We start from the raw sequence: 14,276 nt of genomic DNA, 5'->3' as shown, positions 1-14,276 counted from the left end.
CCCCCTGACTACTCTTTGCATCCGGAGGCGACTGGGCTGACGATGCGGGATGGAGAGGAGGTGGTGGGAAGGGCAAGGGCGTGGAATTAGTGTCCGATGTCTCTCCAGTGCTGGGGTCCCTCAACCTCTTTGACAGCCACAGCTTGTGAGGGTGCTGGTGGAGGTTCCGGGCCCCTTCTCAGATTTCCCAGGGCCATTCACGTGGCTTCCTCTGCTGATGGGGGAATGGAGCAGCTTCTGTTTGCAGCAGTCTGTGGAGTCGTTTGCCTTTTGCTGCGAAGTGTAGTTTTAAGCCCTTTTGGCACGCTCTAACTTTTTTTTCTCTTTGGCACTTTGTTTTCCATTCCATGCCTTCCTGGTTGGAGAAAGCAGTTGTATGTGAATACTGCCTAACAGTTGCTCCAAAGGATTTGCTGGGGGGGGGGGGGGTGAATGGGGGGGCATTTGTTTCTGTTACACTAGCAAAACTGTTTCAGTTCGGTTTTAAACTTCTGTGTGGAAAGTTTGAGTTTAACTGGCACGGAAATTGCTTTGGCTTTAGAAACGCCCGTACTTCCCATCCAACTACCTGGTTTGAGATTAGGTGCCTTGTCTTTTTCCTTTTATTCTTAATCCCAGGATTCCATTTCTTGTTATAAATTCTTGAATGTCAAGGAAATTCCAGCATTTAATAGTATATCTTGTGCTAAATTAATGATTTAACAAAATACTGCTTTTCCAAGCTTATCTATAGAAACAGTATTAAAGGAGAAAAAAAGCTGGCACGAGTTAGTGACGTGGCAATTGTAAACATGGTCATTTAAATATTGTGAAAATAAATTCTTTGTTGTAAATACAACCGAATGATTTGCTGTCATATTTAATAAATCAAACTTTAAGCTATGTGAGTTTTTTTTTTTTTTTTAATGCCTGGTGGGGAGTTTACTAAGGATTGCTTTAAGCATACTCATGTGAAATTATGTTTGAGTTATACCTGAAGACATTATTTTAAAAGGTCTAACTTTATTATTGTTTTTAACTTTTTTTCAACGTTTTTATTTTATTTTTGGGACAGAGAGAGGCAGAGCATGAACAGGGGAGGGGCAGAGAGAAAGGGAGACACAGAATCGGAAACAGGCTCCAGGCTCCGAGTCATCAGCCCAGAGCCTGACGCGGGGCTCGAACTCACGGACCGCAAGATCGTGACCTGGCCCAAGTCGGACGCTTAACCGACTGCGCCACCCAGGTGCCCCTAAAATGTCTAACTTTAAAAATAAGTCTGAGAAGAAATCAATGAGATTTGAGAATTGCTTTATCAGTTCTTCTATTTATTTTTTTACACTTCTACATGTTTACCTGCTTTAAGCAAAGCTCAAACTTGAACTTCTGTAATAGTGGGCCTGTCACAGTTTAAAAACAACAACCCTGTGTTTAGTATGTAGCTTTGGTTATTACCCTTGATTTGAAATAATAAGTACTGAGTATCCAATCAGCCTTTCTATAAAAGGAACAATTTAGCAGACCTTGAAACTTAACAAATTCTATAGACCAGTCAACTAAAACATCTGTAGTATACACAATTCCTTAGTATAAGTTTTTATCTTCAGGTATTTAAAGTAGCCCACTGAATCCTGTTATGATTAGTACTTAGAATACAAGGTTTTAAACCATTTAGATCATAACAAGCCTAGATATTGTTTGCTGTGGGGATTCAGTAATTTTATTTCAGGCTTGCTGGCTTTTTTGTTTGTTTGTTTGTTTTGATGTTTACTTATTTTTTGAGAGAGAAAGAGAGAACACAAGTCGGGGAAGGGCAGAGAGGGAGAGTGAGACACAGAATCTGAAGCAGTCTCCAGGTTCTGAGCTGTCAGCACATAGCCCTATGCTGGGCTGGAACCCACGAACTGTGAGATCATGACCTGACCCAAAGTCAGACGCTCAACCGACTGAGTCACCCAAAGCGCCCCAGGCTTGTATTTTATGCTGTGATCTCCCTTAATTATGAGGTCAGACATAGCTGCAAGCATTATGATTCTGTAGCAGAAGATGATTCCCTGATTCACCAGAGAGCTGACATACTTCCCTTATGGCTAAAGTTACAGTAAGCTTTTTCACTTTTCAACAGTTTTTCTGCACTTCTTACCCAGATAAGAAAACAGCTAATTTTAATTATTGAACTTTGTCCTCTAGGACTTAACTATATGTATCCCCATGGTACATAATGTAATGAGGACTGAAGCAGCTTGGGTTTTTTCTTTCCTTTTTTAACCTTTAGTATCTAAGGTAATTAGCTGCTGTCTAACCCTGTATGAGCAAGCTTTTTTTTTTTTTTAATTTTTTTTTTTTTAACGTTTATTTATTTTTGGGACAGAGAGAGACAGAGCATGAATGGGGGAGGGGCAGAGAGAGAGGGAGACACAGAATTGGAAACCGGCTCCAGGCTCTGAGCCATCAGCCCAGAGCCTGACGCGGGGCTCGAACTCACGGACCGCGAGATCGTGACCTGGCTGAAGTCGGACGCTTAACCGACTGCGCCACCCAGGCGCCCCGAGCAAGCTTTTTTATACATATAGATAGTAAGAAAATGGGATAGGATTTGCAACCAAATTGTGTTATTTTGTGAAATGCATAAAACACAAGCCAAGCTCTAATATTCATAATGTTGAACATTTGATGTAGTAAGGAATTAAAAGGGTTTAAATTTTAATCTTTAAGAAAAATGAATTTGTAATTTCATACCTGTAAACTGTGGTGAACTATTTATTTTGTACAATATAAACAGTTAACATGCAAGTTAGGGTATTACACATTCAACCATTTTGTGACTTTGTGGCTTTTAGCCTCAGTAACAGATTTTTTATGGGAGGGTGGAGGAGGGGAAACTTTTCAATTCAATAAAAATCCCTTACCTTTCTTGAGAAGTTTGGAAGTATAAAGTATAATTTGTGGATTGCCAGTCAAAATTTGTTGTTGTTGTTTTTTTTTAATTTTTTTTTCAACGTTTTTATTTATTTTTGGGACAGAGCGAGACAGAGCATGAACGGGGAAGGGGCAGAGAGAGAGAGGGAAACACAGAATCGGAAACAGGCTCCAGGCTCTGAGCCATCAGCCCAGAGCCTGACGCGGGGCTCGAACTCCCGGACCGCGAGATCGTGACCTGGCTGAAGTCGGACGCTTAACCGACTGCGCCACCCAGGCGCCCCCAAAATTTGTTTTTTAATAGTATCAGTGGATAAGAAATTTTGAGATAAATTACAAATGAATAATAATAGCTGGTATTTATTTACAGGCTTACTAATGTGATAGGCATTGTTAGGTTCTCACAGCACACTATACGGTAAATCTGATGTTATTGCCCCCATTTTATAAATGAGGAAGCAAAGGCACAGAAAAGTTATATTGCTATTAAATATCAGAACCAGGATTTGAACCCCGTTAGTCACCTCCAGAGAGTCTAGGCTCTTATCCATTACTTTATATTTCTTGGTGTATAAATATTCTACTTATTAAGTGTATAGAATCCATTTCAGCTCCTAGCTCTCTTGACTGAGTAGCAGTATACACAAAAGCTGTAAGTTTGGATGGATTCTAGTTACACTTATTCCAGTTCAGCTCACCAAGGTCCTCTTGTTTCTTCATTTCGATTTAATGGTGTCAAGAAGAATGAGGCTCATGTACCAAGACTAAAGTTCTTAATAGCATTGTCATTACAACGATTACTGATACTCATTTATGTACACTCATTCATTTCTTAAACTAAAGTTTGAGTACTGATAAGCATTGGAGATAGAAGGTCAGGTAATAAGTGCTATAAAGCAAAAAAAAAAAGGGGGGGGGCACCTGGGTGGCTCTGTTGAGTGTCCTAACTCTTGATTTGGGCTTTAGGTCATGATCTTAGGGTCCTGAGATCAAGCCTCTCAATCTCATGACCGAGCCCCACGTGTTGGGTCTGTGCTGAGCGTGGAGCCTGCTTAAGATTCTCTTGCTGTCCCTCTGCCCCTCTCCCCAACTCAGGCACTAGCTTGCTCTCTCTAAAAAAAATTAAATTACAAAAAGGAAAAGGGTAAGGGGCTAGGAGGTAATGGGAGTCCTTTTTCAATTCAGGTTGTCAGGGAAGGTCTGTTCTTGAATTAATATTCAGACACCTCAATGAAGTGAAGGAGCAAACTAGGCCTAAGGAATAGCAGACACAAAAAAATTCTCCAGTGGAGCATTCCTGGCTTCTTTCAAGAACAGCAGGGAGAACTGGAGAGGAGTGGGTGGGCAAGAGGGAGCAGAGGTAAGGGATCAGGTCAGAAAAAGGATAGTTAGGGTCATGGCACACTATAGGCCATGATAGGAAATTTGGATTTCAAGTGTTTTGGGGAGCCACTGGATGGTTGTGAGCAGGGGTGTGATCTGATTTATGTGTTTAAAGGATCATTCTGACAATTGGAGAGTGGACTGATGTGTGGAGAGTGGAAGAAAATAGTTAATAGATGTTTGTAGTAGTCTTTATAAGAGCTGGTGATGTCTTAGGTTAGTTGATAGTGGTAGAGGTGCTAAGAAGTTGGATTTAGCATATATTTCAAAAGTAGAAATGGTAGGTTAGAGTGAAAAAACAAGTTGAGTGAGACTTCAGAATTAAGGGCCTGAGCATCTGGGTGAATGGTGTTGCCATTTTATCAATAAGGGACTGCTAATGGGAGAAGAACAGGTTTAGAAAAATGTCTAAGGGAAGATGTCAAGTACAATATAGGAATCTGAAGTTCAGGGGAAAGGGTGTCCCTGAGATAAAAATTGGGAGTCATAGATGATATTTATACCTATGGTGCTGGAGGTCACCTAGAATAATAGTACTGTTATATTGTCAGTTGTGGCCCATTAATGGATCGTGAAGTCAATTTACTGAATACTAACCAAAATTTAAAAAAAAAAAAAAAAAGGATGAAAGGAAGGAAGAAAAGCACAGAATTAAAAATATCAGATACATCCCATGTAGTAGGGTATTTCTTTGTGATTCTTTTGTTTCAGTTTTATTCAGTGTATAATGAGTTGCATTAAAAAAAAGTCTTATTGTGTGGCATAATTAAAACTTTGAAAGCCAGTGGGGTGCCTGGGTGGCTCGGTCGGTTGAGTGTGGGATTTCAGCTCAGGTTATGGTCTTGCAGTTCGTGGGTTTGAGCCCCGTGTTGGGCTTTGTGCTGACAAATAGCTCAGAGCCTGGAGCCTTCTTCAGATTCTGTATCTCTCTCTCTTTCCCTCTCCCCTGCTCATGCTCTGCCTCTCTCTGTCTCTCAAAAATAAATAAATGTTAAAAAAAATAAAAAAAAATAAAAACGACTTTGAAAGCCAATAATCAAAGGAGTGAGTATAGCTAAGAATAGGCCAAAGTACTGAACCACAAATTACTAAGGTCTGTGGAGGATCCAAAAAAGAGAATTAGGAAGGAACTACCAAAAATCTTGTCAAATGCTTGCCTTTAGGGGCACCTGGGTTTTTAGGGGCACCTGGGTGGCTCAGTTGGTTGAGCATCCAACCTTGGCTCAGGTCACGATCTCAAGTTTCTTGGGGGTTCGAGCCCCACGTCAGGCTCTGTGCTGACAGCTCATAGCCTGGAGCCTGCTTAGGATCTGTGTTTCCCTCTCTCTTCCCCTCCCTGCTTGCACTCTGTCTCCCTCTCTCTCAGAAATAAATAAATAAACATAAAAAAAAAAATTAGAACAGGTTTTTATCAAGGATTACTGAGACCAGCACAATTGCTTAGAATAACAATTTCTGATGAGCTTCACTTTGGTGGAATTGTTGCTGCAATAAAGTAGGCATATGCTTCACTTTATGAAATTTTAAATGTATAAAACAGTTCTATTTATATTAGAAAAATGGCTATTCCTGAATGTTTGCAGATAAGATCCCTTTGTAGATTCAATTAATGCTTTTGAATTGATGGATAGTTCTTATCCATGTGTTGGAACTAAAATGTACTTGTAAGGATTGTGAAGATTAGAAGTAATGTATAAAAGGTGTATGTGTTTAGCACATAGTTGGTGGACAATCAAATGTATGTAGGATTATTTAGAATTATATTCTTTGTTCACTCATTTAACATTTATTAAGCTATCAAATTCCATGCATAGTGATAATTTCTTATATGAAAAAAACAATATTTTGTTACAGTGGTGTACTTTTGGTCTTTACCTATTATGTAATACATAACTTACCTATGTATCCATTATGTACTATTTAGTTGCCATAGATCCAGTCTTGAATTTTGAGCACAAAACTTTCAAACTTTTTTTCAGCTTCTGAACAAGTATGCTTATTTTCAATACATTTATTATATTTTTTCTTTCTCTTTATATATACACATGCATGAAGTGAAGTAGTAAAATGCTTTTAGAGTTTAAAAACCCCATGAAACTCATTTACCTTTTGATATGTGACATACTTCAATTTATCAAGACCACGATATGTTAATTAGAATGAGAATGCAAAAAAAAAAAAAAAAGGTAAATGCCTAAAATGTTAAACCTGTGACTGCTTCAGTTATGTTTAAAAATATCTATGAAGAGTCACAAGTAACAAAATCAGGCTTAAATATTTTCTTTTCCCTTTTTATTTCCTCAGCAGCATTCCCAAACAAACTGGCATATCCAGGGAAGAGATGTACCCTCCATCAGCTCTGTTTAGCAGCCAAGTCTGTGGTTTTTGTCATCTATTTTCTCTCTCTGTCTCAGGAGTAGTTAGAGTGTGGCACCTGTCAAGGCTGAGCAAATGACACTACTTCTGTGCTTGGCAGGAACGTAATACGGAGTAACAGGAGCTGCCCCAGGAACCCCGGAAACCCCAAAGATGATTCTATAGTACCTACCTTTTTAAAGCTCATGACATAAAAATAATTATGTAAGGAATCTCTAGGTAGAAATGGAGAAGAAAAAAAGAGAAGAGGGTTTTCTCTTGCCTATGATGTTTGCAAACTTAAAAACTGTGTTCCACTGTCTTGAAAAACACATAGTACAAGCCAAAAACATATATCAAATTTGTACAGGTTTGCTAATACTTAATATTTATTTTAGAAATTACGTTAGTACTTAATGGGAAGAAATTGCCCAGGGAGAGTAATTTTTTAACTCCAAGATCATTAAGTAACATTTTTAATCTCCCAGGGGGGGAAAAAAAACCACAACACACCAACATCTATATTGGAAAAATAAATTATGTTAAGAATCAACAGTACTTTGCATTTTCTCTCCGGCATCTCATTAATTTTTAGATATCTCCATGGGCAGGTTATTGCTATTCTGTTTTGTTGACATTTAGCATTTATTAAGTGCTCACAGTGACAAAAGTTTATAAAATATGTAAAAAAGCCTATTCTCAAGGTACTTATTCTATATGCCTTGGAAAGTAGCAAATAATTCAAGTACTCTAATTTTTTAATTTCTAAATCACAAGTTGTAAAAGAGCATGACATTGTTTTCAGTTTTGTTTTTATTTTTATTTTTTAAAGAGTGGGACTAGTCTCATAATTACTATTTCCTAGACTGCTGGGCAAATGAGGAAATCAATCATGTTTTCTTTCAAATCTGCTTCTTGAAGCATTTAGGGATCTTCTGTATAGTATCACACTATCAGCAGAGAGAATTAAGAAGATCAGTAAATTACCAGCGGTAGATTTACAGGAACAAACTCCTTAAAGAAATGATTAGTTTCCTAGAAAAGGTGGTTTCTTTTGCCTGTGAGATTTAATAAGCACCCTTTAATAGTTTGTTTTAAAGCAAACTGCAGGTGCAAAAAAAAAAAATTAAAATAAAAAAAAGCTAATTAAGCTTGGGAGAAAATGGTTTCCATGGGTTAAAAAGTTGTTGCTTCTAAATCACATGAAATAATTTTTCCCTAGATAATCTTTTAAAGAAGTAACAAAACATTGTGCAGATCTGTTATGTTTTAATAAAAGAAATACAAAATAAAATAGTAGTGATTACTTGCATTATCAAAAGTTTCTCCAAGACAACACTTTACTTACTATATTGCTTTGTTATAATGAATTATTAGCTCTTTAACAAAAAAGCTGAGGACCAAGGCACTTAAAAGTATTTGTTTTGCTTTCAATTAAAAAAAACTAAGGAATTTAGAATATAAAGGAAATTTAGTATTTTTTAAGATTTCCTAAATTTCAGAGTACACTAATATTTCAGAGTACACTTAAAAGAAAGTTTCAGGTGTACTCTTTAAAGGCTTTTAAAATAATTTTTCCTCTACCATCTTCCTATGACAGCCTTCCATCGTGAATGCTTTTAAAGAGTGCCATCTAGCGTTAAGTTTGGAATTGTGATTTATGGATTAGAACACGGGAATTTTAGACCCAGGAAATGTAGAAATCAAACAAAGAGTCATCATAATTGACAATATTCTTAAAGGGTATGACTTGAAAACACCCATCAATAATTTGATCTCAAGATTGTGTATGTTTGCATCTTTAAAATAACCAGTGTGTGTATGTATCCATGCATTCATTCAACAAATACTTCTTGATTTTATCTATCTATCTATCTATCTATCTATCTATCTATCTATCTAATCTATCTATCTTCAGGTTCTGTTTTAGGCAGAGCAGTACACAAAACAAAATTTCTTCTCTCATGGAACATTCTCTCTGTGGGAAACAAAATATATAGTATACTACCACAGTGCTAAGTGTGGAGAAAAGCACAGAAAGGTTTTTTTCAGGGAGGATGGGGGTTGGGGTTTTCAATTTAAATACAGCAGCCAGAGATCATCTCAATAAGAAGTTGACATTTAAGTAAATACTTGAAGGAGATGAGGGAGTATTCCAGGCACTGGAACCCACTGGAAAGGTGGGAGTGTATCTAGGGTTTTAAAGGAATAACAAGCCACTCTGGCTGGGGCATTGAGTGATCAGATCAAGGAGATCTTTGTAGGCCATTGTAAGGAGCTTTGCCTTTTTTCTGAATAGGATGGGAAGCTATGGAGTGTTTGAGTTGAGTAGTGACATGATCTTACTCCATTTTTAACAGGATCACTTTGGATACTATGTTGAGAATAGAACAGAGGGGGAGGTGGGATGGAAAGCAAGGTTAGAAGATAGTTGCTGTAATACAGAAGAGAGGTGATTGTGGCTTGGATCACAGTGGAAACAATGAAGATGGTGTGGAAATAAACAGATTTGAGATATATGTTGAGGAACCAAAGTAAGTTTTTAATGGATTGGTTATGGAGGTGTTAAAGAAAAGAGTAATTAAGAATGATTTCAGGTGTTTGGCTGAACCACTAGAAGGATGGTGCTCCATTAACTGAGACGGGGAGGATACATGAGGAGCAGGTTTAGGGTGTGGGGGTGAATGATTTTGGACATGTTAACTTTGAGATATCTTGGTTGTCAACATCTGAGTTATGGGGAAACTTCAAATCTTTTTCTGTTGTGATTCAGCACGCTCATCATAGTCAAAACTCACTTACTTTAGGAGAATTTATTTCTCATGAGGGAATGAATATCTATCCCCCCTCTCCAATTATTATATGGTAGAGTCATAAAACAGCAGCTATTTGGAGGCCCAGCATGGCCAAAGCTTCTCCAGACAGCTCCCAGTATTCTTGGTTACTTCTTATTTCCTATTCTATTCATTTCTTGTTCTTACCTGTAGTGAGACCCCAAAGTACTTGATTGGGAGGGTTCTACTGCAGAGCACCTGGGGTATGCTTATTTTAGAGGGGTGTAAAATCACCTCTAAGACTAGTTAATTGCACGGGTGGAAATCTTTCTTTTGGAAGCGATTTATTCAGTCCAGGAACAAATTCTTGTAGAATCGTACCTATCACAAATCCTTGCTGATTTCTAGAAAAAGTTTTAAAATATTCGTCTGTTATTTCAGCTTCTAAATTACTATATTCTAAGGTCTATTAACCACTTTTATTTATGCTTCAGGTGACCCAATGAAAGAGGAAAATGAAAGGCATTAAGAAAAGTCTTACAGAAGAATATCTGTACTTGGACTTTTCTCACCAAATGGAAGGATGCATCTTTCCTCTTCATACATCTGTAACTTTATTTTTGTTATCATACTGTGACTGCAAAATCTTCAAAGTTGGCTTAGTCCTCACAAAAGAAAGCACAGATATTTCACTAAAAAATGTAGTGCCCCAGGATGTTGAAATACAGATTATTTCAAAGCAAGAACTTCCAGCAATAGTCCAGAATTGCTGTTTACCTGCAGTAGTAGAAAAACCAGACAATTTCTGTAGAGCAGGACTTGCTGTTGTCCTGAGACACATAATCCAGAAATCATATGAAGCTGACCCCTCAAAGAAGGAAATTTTGGAACTTCTGGGTTTTAAGAAGACTTGCTTGAAAGCCTGTGCTGAAGTAAGTATAATGCCCTTTCTGTTATTTAAAGCCATAAAACGATAACACATTCAGTCGAGCATTTATTTTAACTTTCTGTAGGAGGCTAAAATTGCGTTTATTTAATAAAACCTATAGTAAGCAAGGAAGTAAAGTAGCCCTTCATGTATGCCAATATTTCAGTGCAATGTTGAGAAATAAGAATTTAAGATTTAATTTGTGAGGTTTGGAGACATTATTTCTAGAGAATGATTTTTAAAAAAAATCTTTTGTTTTAATTACATTGAGAATTTTTATTTTTTGTTTTATTTTTTAATGTTTATTTATTATTTATTTATTTTTTTAAATATATGAAATTTATTGTCAAATTGGTTTCTGTACAACATCCAGTGCTCATCCCAAAAGATGCCCTCTTCTCCCTCCCACCCCCCATCAGCCCTCAGTTTGTTTTCAGTTTTGAAGAGTCTCTTATGCTTCAGCTCTCTCCCACTCTAACCTCTCTCTTTTTTTTTTTTTTATATTGAGAATTTTTAAATGAAACTTTACACATGAACAGGAGCTCTAGTACCACTGCTTTGAAAATTGTGCTTTTTAGGGATGGATGGACTTTGAAGGCTTTGAGAAGGAAGGATTTATTCAGTAAGAGGATGCTCGAGGTGAGCATGTATTCCTAGGTATAGGAATGCATGACCATTGTTTAGTGTTGTCACTTTTGAAGCACTGTACTAGCATAAAAGCCTAGCCCAGGGATGGTTTAGCTCAAGGCTTAAATTGTCAAAACCAGTCTTATTTCCCAACAGAAAGTTTTCTTCAAGCTATGTTGACAGTAAAGAATCCTTTAATCTCTTGTTTTGTTTTGTCTTGCAGGTTAGTCAGTGGACCAGGCTATGCGAACTCACCATCCCTTTAGCTATTGAGAATTTTCTCAAAGAGTCTTCTGACCAGCACCCAACTATCCCTGCAGAAATACTGCAGCTGGAGAGAAAGCTCAGTGAGCCTGTTAGAGTGCATAATGATGACAAACTCCGTCGCCAGAAGCTGAAGCAACAGAAGGCTGCTGGGGTTGGGCCTGCCCATGCTAAGAGCAAGGTCCTTAGACAAGAAACGTCTGAAGAGTTGGACTCTTCATCCAAGAGCCTGGAACTGCAAGTGGCATTCTCAAAGCTCGCAGTGTACGAAGAACCAGCTACTACCAACAGGGAGCCTTCTCACATCAGAAAAGCAAAAGTGTCTGACCTTCCGCCTCTGGAGCATGTGTTTGCAGAAGGCCTGTACTTCACTCTGGCAGATATCGTGCTCTTGCCCTGTATCCATCATTTTTTGGTAAGGGTTATCGAGACTGTATATGTTACTGTAAGTTTCAGTCTGTGAAATTGCCTAGGCTTGCATTCCTATTCCATTTCTTACTATCATGCTCCTGGGTGAGTAATTAATATCTGTCTGCATCTTCTTATCTGTGAAATAGAGATAATACTACCTATCTAGTAGGATCAGTATGAGGAATAAGTGACAATTTGTGTGAACTGTGAGCAGTGTTGGGCACATGGTGAGCTCTCATTAAGTGTTCGTAATTATTAGGACTTTTAATTTTGAGTTGCTAAAATTTAGCAGTCGTTATTATGATTAATTTCAAATTGCTCCTGTGATTCCCTTCAAATATTAGAAGTTCCAGTATTAAAACACTAAAAAATCTTGCCAGCTATATTTTAGAATTAAATAGCCACTTAAGATACTAATTACATTATGTTGGGTATTATTAAGTCAAAAATATTTTATCATTATGTCTGTGCTTCTCTGTTCCTTATAAGATTATGGAAGGTAGCTATTCAGTGTTGTGGGAGAATATAAATGGAAAATTTTCTTTCCTAGTATGAATGTGTGTGTGTGTGTGTGTGTGTGTGTGTGTGTATTTTTCTCTTTGTGGAGGAAAAAAGAACAAGGTGAAAATAATATTAGAGTGAACATGGGAAGCTATAGCTCTCCTCAGCTTTCCACTTGGCTTTCAAGAGCTGCATTTTTCTTGCTTGGAAGTGTTTCACCCTTCCCCCTAAAAAGAATCAGATATCAGATTTCGTTCTCATGTATCATCAAGACTTCAGGTATCTCTACTGACAAATGAGAAAAGATTTCTTTTTTTTTTTTTTTTTTTTTTGAGAAAAGATTTCTAATGAAAATCTATTTGGAGGTCAGTGCTCCACCAGTAAGTTAGGTGGTATTAATTGGCATTTTCTTAAAGGTAAGATTAGAAACCAAAGTAACTTTAGATGTTGATTAACATTTTAAATGTCATATGTGTGCATACTATCCACAGAGCTCAGTGGGGAGAAAACATCAACTTTTTTTTTTCTAGTCATTAGACTAGATTTCTAGATTTCTAATTTAGATTTCTAAATTCTCTTGCTCCTGACCCTCCCCTTTATTAACAATGCCAGTCATTAGACCAGTCATTTGATACATATGATGAAATACTGTTGGTACTTGTGGCTTCTTGGTCCTCTCAGATAACTTTGTTTTTAATTTTGTAAGAATGGAATCAAAATGCCACATCATTCATTTATTCATTTGAGAAACTTATTGAAAGCCTACTGTATATATCAGGCACTGTTATAAGCACTGGAGATAGAGTGGTGAACAAAACAGATAAAGTCCCGGACCTCATGGAGTTAATATTCTACTAGGGGAAGATGGAAATGAACAAGTAAACAAATTATATATATATATATATATATATATATATATATATATATATACATATATATACACACACACATACACATACATATATATGTGTGTGTGTATATATACACACACATATATATGTATATATACATATACACACACATATATATACATACATATATAAATAAAATAATAATGGTACAAAGAAAATAAAACAAAGTGATAGAGAAGATGAGTACCTGCTTTCAAACTCAACAAAACAAATATAAAGTTGGATTTACCTGTATGAAGCTGATTTTAGAGCATTGTCCAAACATCTAGTTTCAGCTAGTTTGTGTTTGATTTTAGTTTAATTTACATGCTATTTACCTAATTAGGATCAATTGATGCTGAAGTATTTTTAATTGAGAGGGATTTTTTTTTCCGCCCTCTCCATTCAGGCAGGACATCTATTAACTACTACTGAGTAAGTTTACCTAATACTACTGAAGAATTCTGTTCTTAGTTTAAAATAGGGGAAAACTTGTATATTCAGCCTTTTTTTATTACCCATATTCTATGATTCCATTTTTCTCTTTTGGCATTTACATGTAAACTAATTCTCACAATATTTTCCTTTGTATTTTTCTTGGATCTGCGGTTTCTTTTAGGGTTTAATCTTTCTTTTCCAAAGCCTTGATATTATTTCTGTTTATGTTTATTTTGCTCCCTTAAGTCATCTTGGTTATGAAGCAGTTCAGGTAGTGACTATGATGCAGAACATTTATGCTTGCATTACCAAACATTGAGGTGATGGAGTGGCATTTCAAATGACAAAAATCACAATCAAGTTCATGGTCAGGAATGAAAGTTAAGTTACTAGGCTTGAATCAGAAACATAGAGCCGAACCTAGAGCAGGGATATTTAGCCAAAGGAATAAGGCCAACAATATAAAAGAGAAGCCAATTTTGCTAACTCAAGTTTTGGAATACCAGAGGTCAAAATTAGAAGAGCTTGGGAAAATACACTGTTCTATTGAACAGTATAAAGTCAAAGATGCAAACAGTAGTAAATAGAGTGGCCATCCTGCTCCAAGCTTTTCCTTCTCAGTGCATATTAGTTTGCAAAGCTAACCCAATAGCCCAGTGCTTCGTCATGGAAGGTGCCTGATAAAGCCCTGTCCAGAAAGTTTAGGAATTCATCTTGAAAGAAATAAATTAAAATGCACACCTCTTATGATTTCCCTTCTTTAAGTCATTTTCCAGCATCTTCTAGTAGTTAGGATAGCAACCATAT

General features: G+C 36.9%; 1 protein-coding gene across 1 annotated transcript in view; it reads left to right on the top strand.

Moving 5' to 3' along the window:
- Positions 1–14,276, top strand: part of GSTCD (glutathione S-transferase C-terminal domain containing) — a 133,935-nt gene that overhangs the window by 152 nt on the left and 119,507 nt on the right. Inside the window, exons 2-3 of the mRNA XM_043571203.1 lie at positions 9,905–10,342; positions 11,189–11,644. Coding sequence (XP_043427138.1) covers positions 9,926–10,342; positions 11,189–11,644 — 873 coding nt within the window. The 5' untranslated portion in view covers positions 9,905–9,925. The remainder of the gene's footprint in view (positions 1–9,904; positions 10,343–11,188; positions 11,645–14,276) is intronic.

The sequence above is a fragment of the Prionailurus bengalensis genome, chromosome B1, assembly GCF_016509475.1.
Source record: "Prionailurus bengalensis isolate Pbe53 chromosome B1, Fcat_Pben_1.1_paternal_pri, whole genome shotgun sequence".
Taxonomy (NCBI): Eukaryota; Metazoa; Chordata; class Mammalia; order Carnivora; family Felidae; genus Prionailurus; species Prionailurus bengalensis.
The sequence above is the reverse complement of the archived record's forward strand: the minus strand, read 5'-3'. Positions and strand labels throughout refer to the sequence as shown.